We start from the raw sequence: 22,909 nt of genomic DNA, 5'->3' as shown, positions 1-22,909 counted from the left end.
TTTAGACGAGCCAATTATTTTTGCCCATGCCCATTTTTCGGGTATAATATTTTTTACCCAAACCTCCTAAATTTCGAGCAGGCCTTTGCGCCTAAATGGATAACCCGACTCATGAACAGGTCTAAACTCGACCCCATTAAGGCGGAACTTTTAAAAGAAAATGTAGTGTCTCGATAATAACCCTAAATAATAAGTATTTATTAACCCTAAATAATAAACAAAATCAAATCATTATAATGCAATAGTAATATATTCAAATGGAATCAAAATTAAAATGAATCTCAACTGAACTTATTTTTATGAAATTTAGAAAAGAAAATCACACAATGAACTCAAAATTAGTCAATTAATATTATTGTCAGTATAGGAGGACGTGAGTTCGAGGGTACTAAAATATGTTTATCTTCCTATTTAAGGATTGAAATGGGCTATGGATAGTTCTAGGCATATTTGTATAAAAAACTCAAAATCCATGATGTTTGATTCAGACTTTGGTATGAAATCTAGATACGATTTAACCTATTAAATTGAGAATTATACATAATTAAAAGTTATTATTCAAGAGGATAAATACTAACGAGTAATAATAATAAATGTCACTTGTTTTTCTTGTAAAAAAATCAAAAGTACTTATTCAAGAGATTAAATACTAACGAATAATAACCAATGTGACTTAATTTTTTATTATAAAACATTTGAATGAAAATAGAGGTTACACAATTTAAATTTATGCTAAACAAATATCTAATAAAAAGTTTAACTATTAATCCGCACAAATCAAGACAAAAGTCAAATGTCTATTTTAATTGTATGATAATTATTTTATTACATGATCCTAAATATTGTGAAATTAGATATAATGATGCTTTTTGTTAAGACGAAAGCAAAATTAAAAGTTATTATTAACCCTAAATTTGTAACCATTTAACTTTTCTGTCATTTTAAGTTTCTCCTTGTGTCACTCAACATTAAGAAAATCACAGGGTGTTTTTTTTGGCTTATAAATGTTTTAAGTAAAAAACCTCCCAATTTCTAGTTTAAACAAATTTATCCTTCTAAAAAATAAAATAGTTTAACTCTTTTCAATTTCGTTAATCAATGATTAATAACAATTACAAGCTATGTTATTGTAATGACAAATTTTACCATCAATTTTATATATTTTATTAATTTATTCTCGATTCTAATAATTTACTTTAATTTAATCTAATACTTATATTAATTCTAATTCTAAAAAATCTAAAAGAATATATAAAAATAATTTAAACTTCGTACTAAAGGTCAACCATATTGTATCATAACAAATAAAGCACTTTAATTAATTACTTAACCTTGTCAATTTTATTTCTTTCCTTTTAATCTTCCTTCCTCCTCCACCTCCTAGCTTCATCACCATCACAAACGCCAAGCTTCGTTCAGGCCGCCACCACCTCTACTCAAGCTTCGACCCAGCGCCGTTCACACACCTCCACCATCGTCATTTTCCAACTGAAGCTTCATTAACACCAAATCTCACTAAATGGTAAAATAGCAAGGACAGAGGCGAACCCATCGATACAAATTTCAAATAAAGCAGTAAAATATGAACAAAACTCAGCTCAAATCATCTACAGAAACATGCAAAACACAAATTAAGAACATAACGAGTAAAAATATTTTGACTATGTCTATGCTGATTAAAACATAGAAACCCCAAAGGGATCCAAATACCCATTAGCAAATGAAAAAAAAAATTGTACTCCGAGATAAAAAAAAAAAGTGCAATATAACCAAAAACAATAAAAGATAAGCTACCAGGTGGGAAGATAAGATAAAAATTTGGATCTGAGAAGATAGAAAGATCAAAAGGGATGATGGGTTCTAGTATTATTCAATAACTAACAAATAGACAAACATCACAACAGAAGAGAGTACAGAAGAAGGGTCTTTGTTTCTAACAATGGTGATTTTAAGATGAAGAGAGCAGTAACAATAGCAGAAAACATGAGAAGACACTAAATATATATGTTAAAAGATAAGATGAGAAAGTTAAGAGAGAGAGAGAGAAGACTTCAATTCCAACGGGTCGATGTATGGGTTTTGAAAATATTAAAAATGCTTCAGTTGGAAAATGACGATGTTGGATGCATGTGAACGGCGTTGTGGAGCTTGAGCGACGGCGACTGCTTGAATGGAGTTCGGCGATGGTGATGGTGATGACTGATGAAGCTAGGAGAAGAAAAAGGAGGAAGAATAAAAATTAAAAGGACAAAAAATAAATTTTTTAAGGTTAATTAATCAATTAAAGTAAAATTATTTATTTTTCAATTTATAAAAATTAAAAGAAACAAAAGAGATTTTAAATTATATATTTTTAATACACATGGCATTGACCCTTTAATAATTCATATATATTTTATAAAGTTCAAATTATTTTATTTTTAATTTTAATTTTAATTTTTTAGATTTAAAAAATATTTTTATTTATCTTCTTCATATAGTTTTTAAAATTAAAATTAATTTGACAAATATATAAATATTGAGAATTAATTTAATTATTAAAATTGAGATTAAATTAATAAAATATATAAATATTGAATGTAAAATGTATTATATCAATTAATATTATATAAAAGGGATGAAAAACAATTATCATTAATTGCTACTTTTAAAATTGATAAAAAAATAAATTATTCCATTTAAAAAAAAGAGTAATTTTCTCGAGAGAAACTGGAAAGATTTTTTCACAAATTTTATAAAATCGTTAAAAGGAAATTTACAACAAAACCATTTCACACACACACGCTAATATTCTAATCCTTGAAAATGACATCACTTGCGATGCTCATCAGTGGCCGGATAGAATCCGGCGAGAACTTCCGAGCGAATAAAAACGGATCACGCTGCCGCATTAAGGTTGGATCAGAGCCGTTGATTCCAGCATCGTCGTATCTAGGCTTATCGTTTCTCAGCCTCACGATCAACTGGGGACCCACCTCGGACGCCGCGTACATGCGCGGGTGACCGTCGGAGCTCCCGTTCCAGTCCACGTGCGTCAGGGTCCAAGGGACAACATTACGCGGATCCCGCATGTGGATGAGCGTAGGGAAGTAATTCTCTTCCGGATAACACGTGTCCCACACCAAGCACGGTTGGTTGAACTTGGCCCAAATGGTTTCATCGCTAACGATAACCCTTGCGTGCTGACGTGTCAGGGACCAAAACTGGGACCCAATTCGGAAATCCTCCAACTTCACCTCCGGCAACATCACGTCTAGCCCACGCGCCGCCCACCTGTCGTAGCTCCCGATCTCGTTGTTCAGAATCTCAATGAAGCTTTTCTCGGACTGGGTTAGGGTTTCGTAAGTGAAGTTGAAAGAGTGAATGGGTATGCAGGAAGCGGACAAGAGGACAAACATGTGATTCGAACGGTCGTGAAGCAGCGCGTGAGCCAATAACCGCCGTGCCGCTGAGATGAGAGTAGGGGTGTAACGGAGGGCGGGTTTCGAAGGGATGACTCGGTGAGCGAACACGCCCGAGAATGGTGTTTCGTAAGGGTAACTCGGGTCGGCATGGACGTAAACATTGAAGAGGTTTTTAGGGGTTTTATTAAAGTAAATCTCCCAAAGGGGAGCGAAAGGGAGAGGCGACACAGTTAGGAACAAAAATGCGATCTTTTTAGGTAAGCCGGGAGGTGTTCTTGAGTTGACTCGGGAAGCGGCTGGGAGGAGTGACTTGTCATCTGTTGGTGGTAAAGGCGACGGTTTGACAGAGAATCTTTGGTGGGTTTTGGCTGCGGGAGCGAAATTTGAAAGAGGGTCGTGCTCGGAACCTCCGTGGATCGTTGTTGTCGGAGAAGTTATTGTAACAATAACGGCTAAGGGCAAACAAAGGATTAAAGCACAAAAGAGTGACAATGGTGTTGGGGACAGCATGATTTTGCTTTAAGACGCTGAGAGGGAGAGAGAGTGTGTGAGACATTTAGAGTGAAAAAAATGGGATTTGCGGGTTTTTTTACTAAATTATTATAAAGAAATAAAAAATAACCAAAATATAATATTTTTTATTTACCAAAATATACCAAAAAAATAAAAAACAGAAAAAAAAACTGCACCGATTTGACAACTCCCTGGTGGAGGGAAAGTCATTGGCGGCACCAAAGGTGCCAAAGTGATTGGCGGCACCGATGGTGCCAAAGTCATTGGCGGCACTAGTGTTATAATGGGGCCGATCGGTGGTGGGGGGAGAAGGAGAGAGAAAGAAAGAAAGGAAGAAAGGAAGGAAAAGAAAGAAAAGGAAATGAGAAGAAAAAAAAGAAAGAAAAGGAGGAAAGAAAAGGAAAGGAGAAGAAAAAAGAAAGAAAAAAGAGGAAAGAAAAGGAAAGGAGAAGAAAAAAGAAAGAAAAAGAAGGAAAGAAAAGGAAAGGAGAAGAGAAAAAAAAGAAAGAAAAAGAAGAGGGAAGGAAGGAAAAAAAAGGTAATTTTTATTATAAATTTAATTTTTTTGTAATATTTGTGTGTTAAAAATTTATGTTATGTACATTATACGTATTTTATTATTTTATTTAGCATATATATTTTATGAAATATATTTAGAATGAAAAAATTTATGTGTACCCGGCCTGAATTTGACTCGACCTGACCCGACCCGACCCATGAACACCTCTAATAATAATGTATAAATTATGTCATATAGGTTTTATCTTTTTTATTTAAATCTCATATATATGTGTGCGCGCATGCATGTGTAATATGCATTTGATTGAGTGATTATCACGTATGCTTTGCAATTATTCTTCAATTAACAAAAATAAAACATATGATTTTTTTTTTTACAAAAGCTTAAATATTTTGATATTTTCATTAGCTACAAGCAACTATGGTGAAACAACTCAGAATTATATTTGCAAGAATATTTTACTAGTTTTAGAAGCAGTGCATATGTTATAAGGATTGTTGTAGAAAAAAGATGAACACAACAATATGTTTACGCAGTTCAGTTTTCCTACGTCTGCGGAGTCTTGCCTACAAAGATAATTACACCTTGTACAACAAGTGATTCAAGTTCTAACACCTACTAGTTTAGCAATCTCACTTTTATACCAAAGATCTAGATCTCTCTCATCAAGTTTTCCTCTTGAAAACTTAAGGCTGAAAACCAAGTAATTCACTTGCTTTCACACTCAATGCACTCACAATTACAATTTCCTTACTGAACATATAAGTACTAATTCTCTCCATACAAAATTTATAAAATCCTTATGTATTTAAATTAATTTTGATTTGTCAACATACTAGATCCATTACAATCAATCTTCCATCAACGTAGCAAGATAATTAACATAGAAAATACTTCATTAAGTCTAGTATAAATCCTCAAATCTTCAAAATATGTTAACAAGTTACCCAATCCAATATCCTTAAAATAGGGAAGTTGATTTGCTTGATCAATCTAAACCAATCTTCAAGGTATGTTACTATAAAAGGTTTGGTTTTCAAAAATGAGCTTGCATAGGTCCAAAATATCAAAAAAGACCACAACGCAAAGATACTTTTTACAAAATTGTCAACTCTAAAAATGACAAGTTATAACGCCGCGTAGTGCCAAATGTAGTGGCCACTACTTTTGACACTTCAGTCATAATTGCCTCAACAGTCTCTCCCTTTGATAATTTTTTGAACAAAAATAAAATAGGGAAACATATAAAACGATAGAAACAAATGCTCCCCTAACAAACTCCCTTTCAATTAATCAAACCTAGCTATAAACATAATTAAGCAAATAATCAATTAATTCCATTAAAGGAATAAATGCATTAGCAATTAAAGTACTTAGAATTATATTATAGCAAGTTGAAAGATAAAGGTCCAAGAAAACAAATTAATAAATATTTATAAAAGTAAACATCCGCAAAAACAAATAAAGTCTAAAAGAACAAAATAAAAAGACTACATCACAACAACAACATCAGAAACATATCATCAACAACCTTTAGCCTTTTGCAACCTACCCCTTTTTGTTAAAACAAAGTTTCCAAAAAGCTACTAGAGTTGTTTAACTAGAAGATCATTTTTCAATGCCTTGGCACGTTGAACATTTGCCTTAAGTTGAGCAATGGCTTTTTTTTCTTGAGAAGTAATTTTTGTTGGATCTCGTGCCTTAAGTGTAGTATTTTTTTGTCTATTTACAGTTGTATTTTCCAATTAACTAATTTTCTCAACCCAATTCTAATTCTGTTAAAGTCGTGACAACTTTACCATTAAAAAATCTATGAGAAAATATATTTAATTTCCATATTCAACAGATTCAAAATGACCAATTAATTTAATTCCATTTTTAAATTCAATTATTTACTTAAATAATAATTTGAAAACTTAAATTAATTCTTAGGTTATTTCCATACTTAGTGAGAAACCACATTCATTTCCAAATGTAACCCATTTATCTAAATTTATCATTTCTATCCATTTTTGTTCATTTGATTCTACATGCAATTCATTTATAGTTTCAACGAGCTAGTGGAGGGTTCAATTGGACATATGTAATTAGGGCTAAAATGATTTATAATTAAGTTCCAGCTTTTCATGAAAAGTCAATCACTATCAAATAGTAATTAAGCATCCTTTAGAAAGACAAACGATTTGTGGCAACGTTTGCCTTTCATCTATCATGTAATGCCAGTGAGAGAATACCATTTACCCATTTCTTGGCTTATGGATTCCAGTATCGTGAATGGTGCTACATATTGTAGAAGATGCATACACTACGCATCAACTTTCGATTCCTAATCTATTTGAACTCAGGCTTTTACTTACATCAAAGTATATGAGTCACACACACATAGCCCATCATCCACTCATGATTAAGGTATTGATCTGCCACAATTTTTATGGCAAATTAAGCTATTTTCAACACTTAATGAGCTCGTATTCAAGTAATTTATTGGCTTTTTTATCCAGTCTATAGATTTAGTAATTTTATCCTTGAAATCAATAAAATAAGAATTTTGGTGTGTTTTTTTGACCTATTAGGCCAATTTGGGCCTAAGGGAGGACTAATGGGTTGATTGAGTATGCAGGACGACGTTTTAGGCTGATGAGTCAGTGGACTGCCCTGAATGTTGCAACATTTAGAGAAGATGTTGCGATAACAAACTTCGAACCTAAAAGGGAGCATTCAACCTTCAATGTTGCGAAAATCACCTTGCAATGTCATGACACTCAATTTCGAACCTAAAGGAGGAATACCCATCTTTCAATGTCGCGACAACAACAATCCAGACAACAAACTTCAAACTTAGAAGAGGATGTCCAACAACCGATGTCGTGGCAACCATTACTCAATGTCGCAACAACCAACTTTGAACCAAATAGGGGGAGTATTCGATGTTCAATGTCGTGACACAGGTTCGACGAGGCCCAATTACCAGCCAAGGGTGTTTTTTGTTTGCGCAATACAAATTAACATGTTTAACAGACCTTAATGGACCTAATTTGGTCATTTAACAAGGAGACTATAAATATTAGTGCTCAAGACTTAATTGGGGGACTTCTTTTGATTATTAAATTTTCTTGTTCTTAGATTTAGGGTTTTTATTTTAGTTTTCCTGTTCAAACAATTTTTACATTCAATTCTAGTTTAATTCTCTTTTACTCAATAAATTTACTTGTTTACTTCTGTTTTTGCTGTAATCAAATCATAATCTACATCTATTCCAAGGGTTTCATGAATCGATCTTCAACACACAATTTCGGATATAGATTTCTCTTCTTTCTTCTCTTGTTTTTACATTTATTTTGAATGTCTAAAATTCAATTAGGGAAAATTGCATCCAGAATGGCCATGAACTAAGAACCCTAGGAAGGTTGACGAGTGGCAATAAGAGTGATTGACTAAGGGTTTAAGGTTTACCCTAAATTAGTTGGCATAGATTAAGCAAAATTAAACCCTAAGATTGATGACCCTAGGAAGTAACTTAGGTAGATGAGGTCGAAAGGATAGTCTACTAAGCACCACATAATCTATCCTGGTTTAAGCTATCAGGTCAAAAGACAAGTAAGTTAAGCTGATTAATTAATTATGTTTTAGGCCAAAATGTATTAACTAGGCTAGTTGTTAGCTAATTTGCTAAAACTTGAACTTGAAGTTAATCATGAACACAGATGCAAGTTATTTTTCTGTCTGCATAACTGGATTGAAATTCAGTTGTTTATTTTAGATTTTATTTTATGTTAGGTTATAACATATTTTTATTAGTTTCTTGATGTAATATAATTAGTACGTCATTACTATTTAGACCTATTCATGTGATAAATTGTAATTTAGTTTAGACAAACCTCCTTTGGGTACGATCCTTGGAATACTGCATTGTGTTCTGTTGTAACGCTTTAAACTATATTACAATTTGACCTGTATACTTGAAGATACCACACTTCAGTTTTTACATTTAATTTTAGATTTACAAGTCTCGATGCATGCATATCGGGGTGCGGTCATGTTGTTGGCGCCGTTGCCAGTGAGGTTTTGGTATTAGATTAGATTGTTAATTTTTGCATGTGAATAGGCTAAGTAGGACAATAGAAAGTGACAGATATGAAATTATCTTATTTTTATCTATTTTCTCATATTGCTATTACATATTAATAAACTCAGGTTTCTTTTGAGTGCAAGATGAGAACACTCCTTGGGAAAACACCTTTTGACACAAGCTAACTCAAACCTAGCATTGTGAAACCTATCATTAGCATCCCTCAGTTTGGGATTAACCTAACTCTGTTAACATGGGTCTCAATGAATCTTCAGTTTGATAGTAGTGAAGTATTGGATCTAGTGACATTTCGTAAACAATTCGAACACCTATGCAACACGATTTCATATGTTGAGGTTTCAAATGAAGTGATTAAACTATTGTTAATCTCATTTGCGCTTAGAGATATAACCAGGGTATGGTTAGAAGCTTTATTGCCAGAGACTATCACATCCCAAGAAGAATTTGTACAACTGTTCTTGGGCAAAACCATACCAATGACTGTAATTCTCCATACTATAATGAATTGTTCGATTTCAAGTAAGGCTCAACAGAACCTTTGGTTCAAACATGAGATATATTTAAAAGAATTATTCAGAGACTACTTGGGGGTGGTATTGATATGGAACTACAATTGCAACACCTTTATGGAGGTCTGGATGATTACAATAAAGAATAGCTTGATGTTATTGTAGGGGGTAGCATTTGGACCAAAATGGTACATGAGATAGTTTTTCTCCTAGAAAGAGTGAGTGGGAATGATCATATTTAGGAAAGAACTAGGAAACCATAATAAAAAAAATAAAGTAGTGCTAATCAATGAAGAAAACCAAATAGAGACCCAGAAGAAGCATTTGAAAGAATCGAGGGCATTAATAGGAATAGGGTACAAGAGCTGATTAAAGATAGTTCTGATAGAGAGGAAGAACAACTCAGAGACAGTGAGAGTAATTCATCAGATGAGGAAGATGAAATGGAAAATGAGCTGGTTAAGGACCCTGTGGGAGATGATTTAGGATAGGCTTATCGATTACACATGTGGAAACATTATAAAGAACCGTTGGGACCAGTGGATAATTCACCCGATTAGATGGTTCCATCAATAATCGAATGCCTAATTTTGGAATTGAAACCGTTTCATGCATACTTGAAATATGGGTATCTGGGTAAGCACAACACCTTACCAGTAATTATCGTCGCTCATCTATCTGCAGAAGGAGAAAGGGCATTGTTGGACATTTTAAAAAATATATTAAAAAGCAATTGGATGGATGATTGTTGATATCAAAGAGATAAGTCCAACATTATGTCAACATAAGATATGACTAGAGGAAGGAAAAAACCCAGTGGTCGATGCAGAAAGGTATCTCAATCTGGCAATGAAAGAAGTGGTGAAAAAAAAGCTACTAAAATGGTAAGATGCTGGAATAGTCTACTCCATCTTTGATAGTTAATGGGTGAGTCCAACATAGTGTGTTCCAAAAAAGGGCAACTTGACTATTGTGGTGAATGAGAAAAATGAGTTAACTTCAACTCAAATAGTGACAAGATGATGGGTATGTACTGATTATAGGAAACTGAACAATAAAACTAGAAAAGATCACTTCCAGTTTCCATTCATCAATCATATGTTAGACAGATTGGTCAGAAAGGAGTATTACTGTTTCCTTGATGGGTAATACATCTGGACGATCAGGAAAAAATAACTTTCACATGCCCATTTGAGACATATGCTTTTAGAAGAACGCCCTTTGGGTTGTGTAACGCCTCAACTACTGTAATAACCCATTTTTCAGTGGTGTCAAAAATAAAGGTTTCAGGGCCACAGATCCGACAAGTAAGTTTGTAAATATTATTATTTAATATTTACGAGTCAAATATGATTTTAAAAAGGTTTTTGATATGATAATTTATGTTATATAAATGATTAATTAAGTTTAAGTGGTTTTAGAAAATGAGGTATCGAGACCTCGTTTCTATAAACCGAGCCGTAAGTATTTTTATAAATATTTAGGAAGTGTTATTAAGGTTGTATTAAAGTTTCGTTAATAAATTTTAATGTTTAGATAGTTAATTAATTAAAAAGACTAAATCGTAAAGGATGTAAAATTTGATCATTATTGGATTTAAGTGATTAAATGGCTTAATGAATAAAGGTAAAGGGACTTGAATGGTAATTAAAAAATTAAGGAGTTAGTGGAAAAATATGGACATGTATTTGGTTTTTATTTAATTATTAACCAAGGTTAAAATGGTAATTTGATAAATTAAATTAAATTAAATAAAAACAAAAGGCTTAATTAGTATCATCTTTTTGGTTTCTTCTTCAACAACCGAATATCCATGGAAATTTAAGCTAAGTTTCAGCCATGGTGATTTGTTTCTGCATGGTAAGTAATTTTTACACTTTTTTTAGTAATTTTGATGTTTTTGAGATCGTTACAACTAGGTCCAGCTAGCTCGTACCTTCGATTTTGAAACTGTTAAAGATTTTGAATGTTTCCATTGATGAATATTTGTGATTTTAGATGTTAAATGATGAATTTGAAGTATTATTTGTTATTTATAAGTATTTTGTTAAGTGATTTTTGATGAATTTAACGATTAGGGATTAAATTGTTGAAATAGTAAAAATGCAAGGACTTGATGTGAAATTTTTATAAATATGGGCTGAATTTGAAGTTGTGAACATTCAGTTGGCTTGGTTTTGCAATAAAAATGGTTAATTTGCATGTTTTAGGCTTAGGGACTAAATTGAATAAAAGTAAAATGTTGGGGCAATTGTGTAAAAATGTCAAAAAGGACTAAATTTCATAAAGTGAATTAGTTTTTCTGTCCAAATTAATGAATTTAATGAAATTATTAATTTAGATCAAGAACGAGTGGAAAATCGAGAAGAAGGGAAAATTACCAAATAGCCCTTGTACTTTGTCATTTCTGCAATTTAGCTAGGTAAGTTCGTATGAACTATAATAACTTAAATTTTGATTAAATTGATTGTCAATATGTTGTTCTAATGTAAATGATTCAATATATATATATATATATATGTTATTATGCAATTTATCATGTAAAGAAACGATGGAAATCTAACGATGTTTCGACAATTATCGAGCCTCGTTTGAACCTTAGGAATTTGTAGGATACAAATGACATGTCATTAGGGTTTTCATGTTTCGAGTGCTGGTATTGAATGTCCTACTAATGGCTGAGGTCCTACATTTATTGTAGATACTCCACAGCTCGTCTGAGCATCATCGTGTAGCTTACATTCTGACCCACAGCTCGTGTGAGCAGGCCCATTTCATAGCTCGTATGAGCAATGATGTAAAGGAAAGGAAATGTTACGACTATATGTTTAGCACACTTTGTGTGAGCTTTCCCGCGTATCCAATGATATTATAAACGGTTCAACGGGTATGAAAAGGGAAGGAATGGTAAGTATTATAATGACTTATTCTATGAATCTATGAAAAGGAATGAAAAGGTAATGTTCAATGAAAGTATGTTTATGTTCATGAAATTGATGATTTCAAATGATGTTGTTCATGTATATGACTTACCTTATGTTATTTCAAGTGATTTATGAGTTGATGCTCTAACATGTGTTGTAGATGATGCTTAGGCTTGTGTCAAGCTTATAATTGGATTATATCATGCTTAATGTTAATGAAATACATTGAAATGGTAAGTGTTTAAATGGTAATATGCTTATGTTCATGAAAAGGTGGTATAAATCAAAAGATGTATTTTCTTATGAAATGGTTTATCATGTAGTTGATTCCAAAATAACTATGTTTAAAAGCACTAGCTAGTGGTTATGGTTAATGTTTACGTTTATGTCTTGTGTGTTACGCAAATGAAATGAGTGAGAATAGATAATGAAATGATAAGTTCATAGATGTGACGAAATATGATGAATTAAAATGATTGTTGAGTTAAAGAACTTACTTGTAAGGAAGGAATTTACTTATGATATATGTAAATTTACTAATGTCATGAATAGATACATTGATTTGTGAATTGATAACGTAATTAAGCTTACGCTAAGTAAATGGAATGGTAAGTAAGTAAATGAAATGGTTCACCATTTTAAGAAAAGATTGATGATTATGTAATTCAAATTATATGACCTTATTATGTTATAAATGGAAAGTATTTGAGATGTTAATGAACCTATTCATTTGTGAGTTGATAGTTATATAGTTTGATAAATCTTGAGGCATTGGTATAGGTTTATTTATGACTTATAAAGTTCATATTTAAAATGGAATGTTATGTTTAAAGTTCGTACGAGCTTACTAAGCATTTAGTGCTTATGTGGTTGTCTTTCTCTTACTTGATAGATTATCAGAAGCTCGACCGGTTTGGAAGCTAGTCAGAGATCTATCACACTATCTAGCGATTATACTGATAGATTTTGAAGTTTTAGTCAAGGTTATAATGGCATGTATAAGTGGACTTGTGTTGAATGATCTAATTGTTGTGATAGGTATAAGTGTTATTATGGTTGATGTTTTTATGGTGTTTTGATGCCTTTTTGGTTGATGTTAATATGGTTAAATTGATACATGTTTTGAATGACCATATTTGGTATGTTTATAATGAAGCCAAGTTGAGTTATGCTTTGAAGTAGATATGAGCTATTTGAAATGGTATAAATGCGGTCAAATATGGTGAGTTTATGTTAAAGAGATATAGGTCAATTTATGATGGGTTTTGAGATGGAAAATGAATTTGGTGCTGATGAATGACACGTGTTAAGTACATGTATGTGTTTAGGTAAATTGTATGTTGCATTTGAAGTGCTTATATGTCATATTGGTTGAATGGAATTTGGTCATTTTATGCATTTTTGAACATGTTTTGATGCTTCGGTCATATGTGCAAATGATATTTAGGTGCATGTTTGATGTGGGTAAAGGAAATGACTTGATTTTGACCAATTTCTTGTCCACACGGCCTAAGGCACGGGCGTGTATCTCAGTTGTGTGTCCCCTGTAGGTTTTAAAGGTTGCTTTTCGGAAGTTACACGGCCTAGCACACGACCTGGCTCACAGGCGTATGGCTTGGCCGTGTGACCAAACTCAGAGAGTTACACGAGCACAGACAAGGGCAGGGACACGACCATGTGTCCCTACTTCGATTGTTACATGGCCTGAGACACGGGAGTGTGTCTCAACCGTGTGAGTCACACGGCCTGGCCTCACGGTCGTGTGACCCCTGTAGTTTTAATTTTTCTAGCTTTTTCATAAAGGTTCCAAATGTTTTCGATTTAGTTTCGAATCATTACTAAAGTGTTTCTAAGGCATTGAAGGCTCGATTAAGGGACGAAATGTTTATATATGATTGAACTATTCTATGCTTAATGAAATGTCTAGAAATCAATGTTTTTATGTTACAATTTTATGGTAATACTTCGTAACCCTATTTCGGTGACAAATATGGGTTAGGGGTGTTACAACTACTTTCATGAGATGCATGATAGAAATTTTCACCGATTTGATAGAAGATGGGTTGATTGTTTTTATGGATGATTTCTCAGTATATGGGGATTTATTCACGGAATGCTTGAGCAACTCAAGAAGAGTTTTGGAAATATGTGAGGATACTAGACATGACCATTTTATGGTTTGATTGTTTTTATGGATTGCTTAATTGGGAGAACTGTCATTTTATGGTGAATGAGGAAGTGTCTTGGGGCATCAAATCTTTAAAAAGGGGTTTGAATTAGACATGGCCATTATTGAAGTTATTGAGAAATTGCCACATCCGAAGATAGTCTATAGAGTGTGGAATTTTCTAGGTCACGCTGGTTTCTACAGACGGTTCATAAAAGACTTCTCTCAAATTGCGAAGTCACTGACTCAACTTAGAGGTGATCATGGGTTGGGCTACCCGGCCTGGCTCGACGGCCCGCCTAAAAAATGGGAGGGTTCGGGTAAAAATATAGGCCAAAAATGTGGGTTTTGGCAAAAAAATGAGGTCCGTTTAGAAAACGGGCCGGCCCTCGGGTAAAACCTTTTTGGCCCAAGCATAGCCCAGCCCGAATTATATATTAAATATATTTTTTAAATTTTTAATCAAATATATATATTTTATTTGTAATCAAATATATATATTATATATATTAAATATATATTTAATTGGCCTAGCTCGGGCTTAGCAATTTTCTTTCAGGCCGAGCTTGGACAAATTTTTAGGCTTATATTTTGGGCTAGGCCAGGCCTGGGCCTAGAAAACGGGCCTAAAATTTTGTCTGGGCCGGACTTGAACCCAGCCCATGATCACCTCTAACTCAACTTTTGCAGAAGGACACATTCTTCGTATTTGACAAAGAGTGTGCTTAGGCCTTTGAGGTACTCAAACAAAAGTTAATTTTAGCTCCTATTATAAGAAGCCCGAACTAGATGGAACCCTTTGTATTCTTGTGTGATGCTAGTGACTATGTTATTGGGGGAAATACTGGAGCAGAAAAGGGATAAAATATTCCATGCCATTCACTATGCTAGTAAAACATTGAACCTAACCCAGTGCAATTATACTACTACTGAAAAGGAGATGTTAGTAGTTGTGTTCGCATGGGAAAAATTTCTACCTTACTTGATGGTGAATCGAGTATATATTTACATTGGCCATTCATACCTAAAATACGCCATGAAGAAGAAAGAAACAAAGGCTAGATTAATGATGTGGGTACAACTATTTCAAGAGTTTGACCTTTAGATCTTATATAGGAAAGGATGGAAAACCAGGTTGCCGATCATCTCTTGAGGCTGGACATAGATGGGGAGAAAGAAATTGACATGGCAATAAATGACAAATTTATCGACGAGTAGTTGTTCCAAGTTGAGTAATGATAGGTGATGCACATATCCCACAAAATGCCTTGGTATGTTGATATTGTTAATTATCTGGCATTAGGGTTTTTTCCTGCAAATGCATCATGGCATCAAAAAAGAAGAAGATAATGCATGACTCAAGAAAATATGTATGGGAGGAACCCTATGCCTTTCGGCAATGTGCTGATCAATTAATTAGATAATGTGTGGTAGAAGAAGTGGACGATATTCTGACAGGATGTCATACATCACCATATGGGGGTCATTTCGAAGGAAAAAGAACGACACAAAAGATATTACAATTGAGATTTTATTGGCCGACTGACTACCTATAAATGTGTTATTGTTTAAAGTTAAATAATACACCAAAAATATAAGAGTTCAGGATGGCGGTGTCCGCAAGTGTATGGTTCAAATTGTAATATATTTTAGTTCAACAAAATACCTTGGAAGTATTCCAAGGATTGTACCTAAGGGAGGATGGAATAAATAATGAAAACGTGTAACGCCCTAAACTCGACCTAGGTGTTATGACCGGATCTTGAGGGTTACATTCTCTACTTAAAGCTAGATTGTTTGGTTTCCAAAAATGTTGCTTATTCTAGCATTAGTAATTTTGCAAAAACTCATTTCTGTTTATTCCCTAAAAGACTTATTTATTGTCAAATAAGTGTTTTTGAAAACATCCATTGAATCGACCTGAAAATCGTAATATTAACGTATTTTTTCTTTCTGAAGAAAAAAACAAAGAAACTAATTTGCTTATTCTGAATTTGCAGTGGTAAAAATTCTTAAATGTCTCAAATTTGAAAACTGAACATCCTTTTTAAACAACAAAAAAATTATATGGTATAATTAAAACTAATTTACCGAAAACCTAACAGAAATCCAAAATAAAAAAAATAAAGTCCGAAAATTGTCTATAGTTCGAATCAAAGTCCATAATTTATAAAAAATAAAATTTTATAATCTATTCATTTTAGAGAATCCGAATCATTGCTCCCAAAAGCTACACAATCCTAGTACTGAGGATTACCTAAGAAGATAAAAATAATTGGGTGAGCTATGAGGTTCAGTGTGTGCCTTAGTCCAAAAGCATAACAAAAAAAAACGCACAGAAATGTCAATTAGAATAGATAACAGATGGCATGTCATCCTAAGTAATGCATAGTTTCAAACAGAATAGATCCTACCCCTATCCGCTACACACCATCTCCATCCATCCAACATACCAAATAGGGTTATGGTAGACCCATCCAGCCATTACACTGAATATGTGGTCATATGCCATTAAGTATTATGCAGACAAGCTGCCAAATATATTTGTGAAAATTTTTCCAGAAATAGATATATGTGGTCAAGCCACCAAAAACGCAGTCAAATTGCTAGAACAGATATGTGGTTAAACCAGTAGATAGTGCAGATCAGTAAGCTGCCAAAACTTCCTCTACAACATAATCACATCCCTCCCTAATGCACATGCAACATCATAACTCATATACAAATATATTCAGATTAAACATGGTTATTTATAAGCCTATTAGATTAGAACATGCTAATGGTACTATCAGATTTACAGATCATATATATAATTTATACAGAAATTATGCACACACAACAGAACAATAGATTTCATTGATCGGATAATCATACATATCATTCATCAGAGTCTATGAAACTGTTAACCTTGAATACACAATCCAAAACTCGCCCCTAACTAAACTTACTCAAAATGGACCTACACGCCTTACCTGGCATAGCCCGTGTGGCCCGCACGAAAGAAAAAAAATAAAATAAAGGGTGAAATCCACTTTTATTTTAAAGAGACATACTATAAAAATAGACTAGTTTATGGAACTTCTTATTTGGAAGGGAATAAAGAAAGTTCCAAGTTAGAAATATTTAAAAAAAAGTAAATATTTATTATGGATTGAAAAACCTCCTATGACACTTCTTTTTGATTCTAAACAATGGAATCGACCTTTACGATATATAAAAAATGATCGATTTAAAAATGCTATAAAAATGAAATGTCACAAAAGTTTTTTATACATGTCAAAGCAATGGGAAAGAAAAAATATCTTTTACGTATCCACCCAGTGTAGCAACTTTTAGGGAAATGATACAAAAAAATATTTTTACACAATAAAAAATGTTTTCTGATGAATTGTATTCTGATTGGAGTTTTATCAATGAACTAAAAAGAAGAAATTTTAGTAAGGAGTTTATAAAAAGAGTTGAATCTTTAGATAAGGAATCTTTTGATCGTACACGGCTGAGCACACGCTCGTGTGGCTCACATGACCATACACATGCCTGTGTGGCATCGACAGTTTTGATATTTTCACTATTTTTCAGAAATTTGAGTTAACGACACATATACAAATCATGTAGGGTTAGGTCACACACCTGATGATTTTGAAAAATGATTCTACGACACACTTCCAAACCCTGAAAATGACATTCAAAATAAAGTAATTAACAATGACTTGCTAAATCCAAATCCCTAATTTGGCCACAAGCATTAGACATTCGGCCCTAACAAGAAGAATCAATCCCTAGTAAAGGCATTTGATCACCTACCAACAGAACAGCGGTCCAACAATCCCCTCAATCGCTAAAGGTAAATCACGCATCTCATGATCTTTTCCTAACAATGCATCTAAACAATCAAATTAAGAACTAAGAACCAATTAAAATATTATTTCCTAACCCTAGAAACTTAACAATCGAAAATAATACATCACCAACAGGAATTCCATACTCTTACCCAACACCTCAATCAATCACAACCAACACCAAAACATAGAAGAGCGATAACGACATCGAATTTGGGACAAATAAAAAGAAATTGAACAATAGAACTCATGCCAAACTAGGAATTGAAGTCAATAAAGATAAGAAGGCTAGAAAACTTGTGAGAAAGAAGCAATTTCAACAGAAGAGAGAAAAGAGAATGAAATTTGAAACAAAGAAAATATGGGGAAGTGGGGGAGTGGACGAAAACAAGAGTGGGAGAGATTATTGGGGATTATTTTCAATAAAATATTTTTTACTTAAAAAAACTCTAATATCTCGACTAACTAGATTTATTGACTAACCCTATCAGGCTGATTAGAATTTGAATATAACCCAATCTTGATCACATGGATGATACAAAGAGGGAGAAACAAAAGGAATTCACCTTTTCATACACACATGATTCAAACTTTAAAGCAAAGGGTAAGTAAAGACCTTACCACTGAACCAGCGGACTTAGTCTTGCCAACAGCTTACAAAAATTAAAGATAACCCTTTCGAAACAAATCATATATGAAATCAAAATTAATAAAGAAAATCTTAAGGGAAAGGAATCGAACATACGACTTCAAGCACACAGCCAGACACCTAACCACTAAAGCAAATCAATTTACTTGACACAACTCCTACAACATTTATTTAAAAATAGGGCGTGACCACACTCTCGGTTCATTAAACCAATTTCTATTAACTTAGTTTTTTGGATGTGACAAAATGTTTTTACAATAACAAGTCTAAGTAATAGTGATTTGTTCATATATTAGGATTAACAATAAAATAAATGAAGAGATAAAAATTAATAAATAATGAAAATAATTAAGTAAATAAAAATAAACAAACAAAATAAATCGATAAATCAATTAGGAAGATTAACTCACTTTAGGGTTTGTAACTAACTTTGAATTAGAGTTTTAGGGTGGATTAGTCATTGATTAAGTAATTATCACCTCCCGACCTCTAATTAACTAATCGATTGGTTGATACTCGCTTACCTCCCGACCTCACTTTATCAACTCAGATAAATTACGATTTACTCGGTTTGACTTATCTTCCGACCTTGTCTAGCCTATGATAACTTATTAGGGTTGTCGAGCCTAATAGTTTAAGAATACAAAATTTATACCAACTAATCTTTCTCGAAAAACCCTAAATCCTCTGTTAATGACATCCCCACCCACTCGTTAATCTCCTCTAAGGGATTTACTCACTCATGTTATTCATAATCTCAACTTCAATTGAATAAACCATGTGAGAAACACGATCGATTCGAGGAAGAAAAGAGATTTGAATAATCGTGGATTGAGTGTTGAATGGGAAATGGAGTAGCAAATCTCTCGATTGAAATAAAGAAATAAAATGAATGCAAAGAAAAATATAAATTGAATACTTTAATTAAATAAACAAAATCTTTAATTCCAATTGATTTCAAGAGGAAAACAAGAAAGCATAAAAAGCCGAAAAGAAAATAAATTAAAACTAATTCTAAACTACGAGGGTTTTTAAAGGCATCTAGGATGACTTAGTTACGTCAATCCCCTAATGTTATATTTATAGAGGTGTTGGTAGCCCAAATTAGGTCTTTGGCACATCCTAGGTCTTCAAATTAGTTTGATTATCGGACGGAAATATCCAGTAAGCTTGGGTAGCATGTCGATGTGTGTCACGCCATAACCCTTGCATGGCGCGACAAGACACCAAAATCTTGCCTTGTGTTGTTTGAATGAGACTTTGAAATCCCAGAAAGCTTGTGCATCACTTGACCCTTGCTTCCACGTCAATTGTGCCTTTATATCTTCATTCTACACACTCAGTTGAACATATTAGCACAACTTAAGGCTTGTGTCAGCCTATTGGGTCACAACACCTGCAAAATGTGTTAAAAACACTTACTTTATTAAATTTTATTCCTAAGGCCTAAATACTGAAAACATAAATTAAAATACTAAATTGCTTAGAAAATAAGCTTCTTGACTGCAAAATTGACCCAAATTGACCACTACATTTGACGATAGGTCAACTACCCCCACACTTAAATCTTTGTTTGTCCTCAAGAAGACTACCCAAAAACAAGATAAAAATCGAAATAAATAAACATACAAATAAAATAAAATGTACTTGAGCTAGCTTGATACACAATATTGGGTCGGAGCATCGGCATTAGGGAGATTTACCTAAATATGTAATTCTAGTTAGAAATTTAAACAATTCAAAGTTATTTACATCTAGGCAGATTAGTGCAACAAATTACAAAATAGACAAGTCGAATAAAATTAAATATATTTTCCATCAAATTGTTTATACGAATATAGTACTTATTTTTGTAGAGTATAGTCGGTTCGAATATTTCTTTCCTACTCATTTTATTTTTATCCATGCTTTGATCTCTAATGTAGTAATGTTTCCCTGATAACCCTTATGATTTTATTTTATTTGTGCCAACACTATCGAGATTTTTCTCGAGAATTTTTTATAAGAGTTATACTAGTCATAGTGCACAGTTTCAATAACCATGGATTTTACCGATTATTATCTTTTAATTCAAACCTCCTATACCTCTACAAATATAATTACCTATCCATATTTACGTTTATCACTTGGTATATTTAATCTTTTTTCCTATTTATAGTCTAATAAACTCAAATAATTAGTCTAAATATAAACAACCTAAATTATTTTATTTCAAGCTAAATTTACAATGTAAACAAACAACTTAGGTATATGCTCATAACCAATCACTTGTATTTCTACAAGTTCAAGCACAAACATGCAATTAAAAATTAAAAACTGCTACAAACAAAGAAAATCAAATAACTAAAAAAAAGAATTTTTTTTTAAAATTTTCCTAAGTCACCCCACAGTTTATTCGGAACATTGTCCCTAATATGAAACTAAAAATATAAAGGCAAGAGGTTACTCGATTGGCGTGACACGTGCAATCTCACTTGGTGAAAGTACTCTTCCTTTCGATTTTGGCTTGTGATTGTAGTGCCGTAAAAAATCACGGGGTTCCTACAAAAGAAAAATTAAAAACACATACACATATATATAGAAAATACTAAACACTAACTAATTAAACCAAAACAAAAATTAAAAATCATTCCACAAATAAAATACATAATCCAAAAATAAAAATGTTTGGTTTCAGTCGGACTCAGATTCCGACTCCTCCATTAGCTTCCAAATTCTCCTCTTCTTCTGCTTGCCGTGATCGCTTTTATTGGTTTTCTTTGGAGTCAATACACAATTTGTTTCTTCCTTATTACTACTTCCTTCCGGTTGTTATCTCTAGTAGCGTTGCCTTGCATTATAGTATGCCTACCGTTCGCGGTTGATCTCTCGATTACGCTCCTAATTTGGTTTGTCGCATTCCCATTCGTGTTTGTTCTTTGCATGACGGGTATGTTGCTATCAACCAAATAGTTTTTATGCCATAACTTCTAGCATATTTTTTTGCAATTGGCTTGATGTAGGCAATACTCTTTATTGTATATTCAAGATGTGCTCAAATGTCGTCCTCTCTTAATGTAGCTTGCTCTTTATTTGTATCGATAGCTTGCCATTGATTTGTGGGCTTGACGATCTTGAAGCAGTTTCCCCTAGGGGATGGTTGTGGCCATTGGAAGCTTTAATTCCATATTTATCAGCTTCTAGGGTTGCTAACTTCCCATGTTTTGATTGCATGCAGCTTGATATTCCAAGTGTTGGTGTATTCGCACAATCGTTTCTTCCAATGTCTGTTTTTGTGGCTTTTGTATGCTACATCTTGCTTGTATTGTGTCCATATATGGTTTGAATGGTTCAGAGCTTTTGTCTGTGCTTCGCCTTGCTGCCATTCGATGTTATTTCATCAATAACTTGTCTAGACTTGGTAGGGGAAGACAACTATATTCGGGAAAATATTTGAGGTTGATGGCTTAAAAAGTGTTGGTTGCTAATAAATACATTATATAGAGGCATTCTAGGGCTATATTTTTAGTGCAATGTTGGAGATATCCGTGAAGATCGCGTCAAACCAAGATTGAAAAGTTTTCAAAAATGGTATGAATGTCGCGCAACAGAGAGTGCATAACGCAACACTACACTAGTTGTTTCCGTGTTGGTATTGACTTTGAGGTTGTGTCGTGCCATAAGTGTAATGTGGTGCAACACAACTTTAGTGTGGCCTCTATGGGACTTGTACTAGATCTTCGGTTGCCTGTATATGCGCCCTACTAGTGTATAGCTTCCCCATTGCTTTCGGAATCTATTTTATGCTGATTTTAACACAAATTAACTAATATAATTCCTAATCTAACAAATCAAAAACAAATTAGCATACAATATTTATAAATTAATTAAAATCGATGGTTTGAAATTTATGTTACACTATCAAACTTTTCCGGTAATTCCTTGAATTTTACCATTGACTTCAACTATCGATCTTGCCCGTCTAGGCTTTTCCAATCACTCTTTATTCCAAAAAAGTCTCGCCATTTATCTTGTTCTCGCATCTTGTGAGTACGTATAGTTACCTGACTCAAACAATACCTTTGATCGAGGTTGTTAGAGGTTAAATTGAATAAAACATAACACTCTTCCCTAGGTAATCCCTTACTTGGGAATCACAACCACATTTGAACACTTCTATTTTGTCATCGATCTTTATGATTAGCTCATTTCACTCGAGATCGGTAGTCGATTTAGAAGTGTCAAGAAATGACTTACCCAATAGAATGAGGATTTCTCGGTTTTCCTCGAAGTCAAAAACTACAAAGTCAACAAG

At 33.2% G+C, this 22,909-nt stretch overlaps 1 protein-coding gene across 1 annotated transcript; it reads right to left on the bottom strand.

Annotated features, from left to right (window-relative positions):
• Positions 1 to 2,784: 2,784 nt before the first annotated feature.
• Positions 2,785 to 3,914, bottom strand: LOC105772254 (glycosyltransferase BC10). Its single transcript, XM_012593562.2, has one exon. The coding sequence runs from the start codon at positions 3,912 to 3,914 to the stop codon at positions 2,793 to 2,795; it is 1,122 nt and encodes a 373-aa protein (XP_012449016.1). The 3' UTR covers positions 2,785 to 2,792.
• Positions 3,915 to 22,909: the final 18,995 nt, after the last annotated feature.

The sequence above is a fragment of the Gossypium raimondii genome, chromosome 6 (assembly GCF_025698545.1).
Source record: "Gossypium raimondii isolate GPD5lz chromosome 6, ASM2569854v1, whole genome shotgun sequence".
Taxonomy (NCBI): Eukaryota; Viridiplantae; Streptophyta; class Magnoliopsida; order Malvales; family Malvaceae; genus Gossypium; species Gossypium raimondii.
The sequence above is the reverse complement of the archived record's forward strand: the minus strand, read 5'-3'. Positions and strand labels throughout refer to the sequence as shown.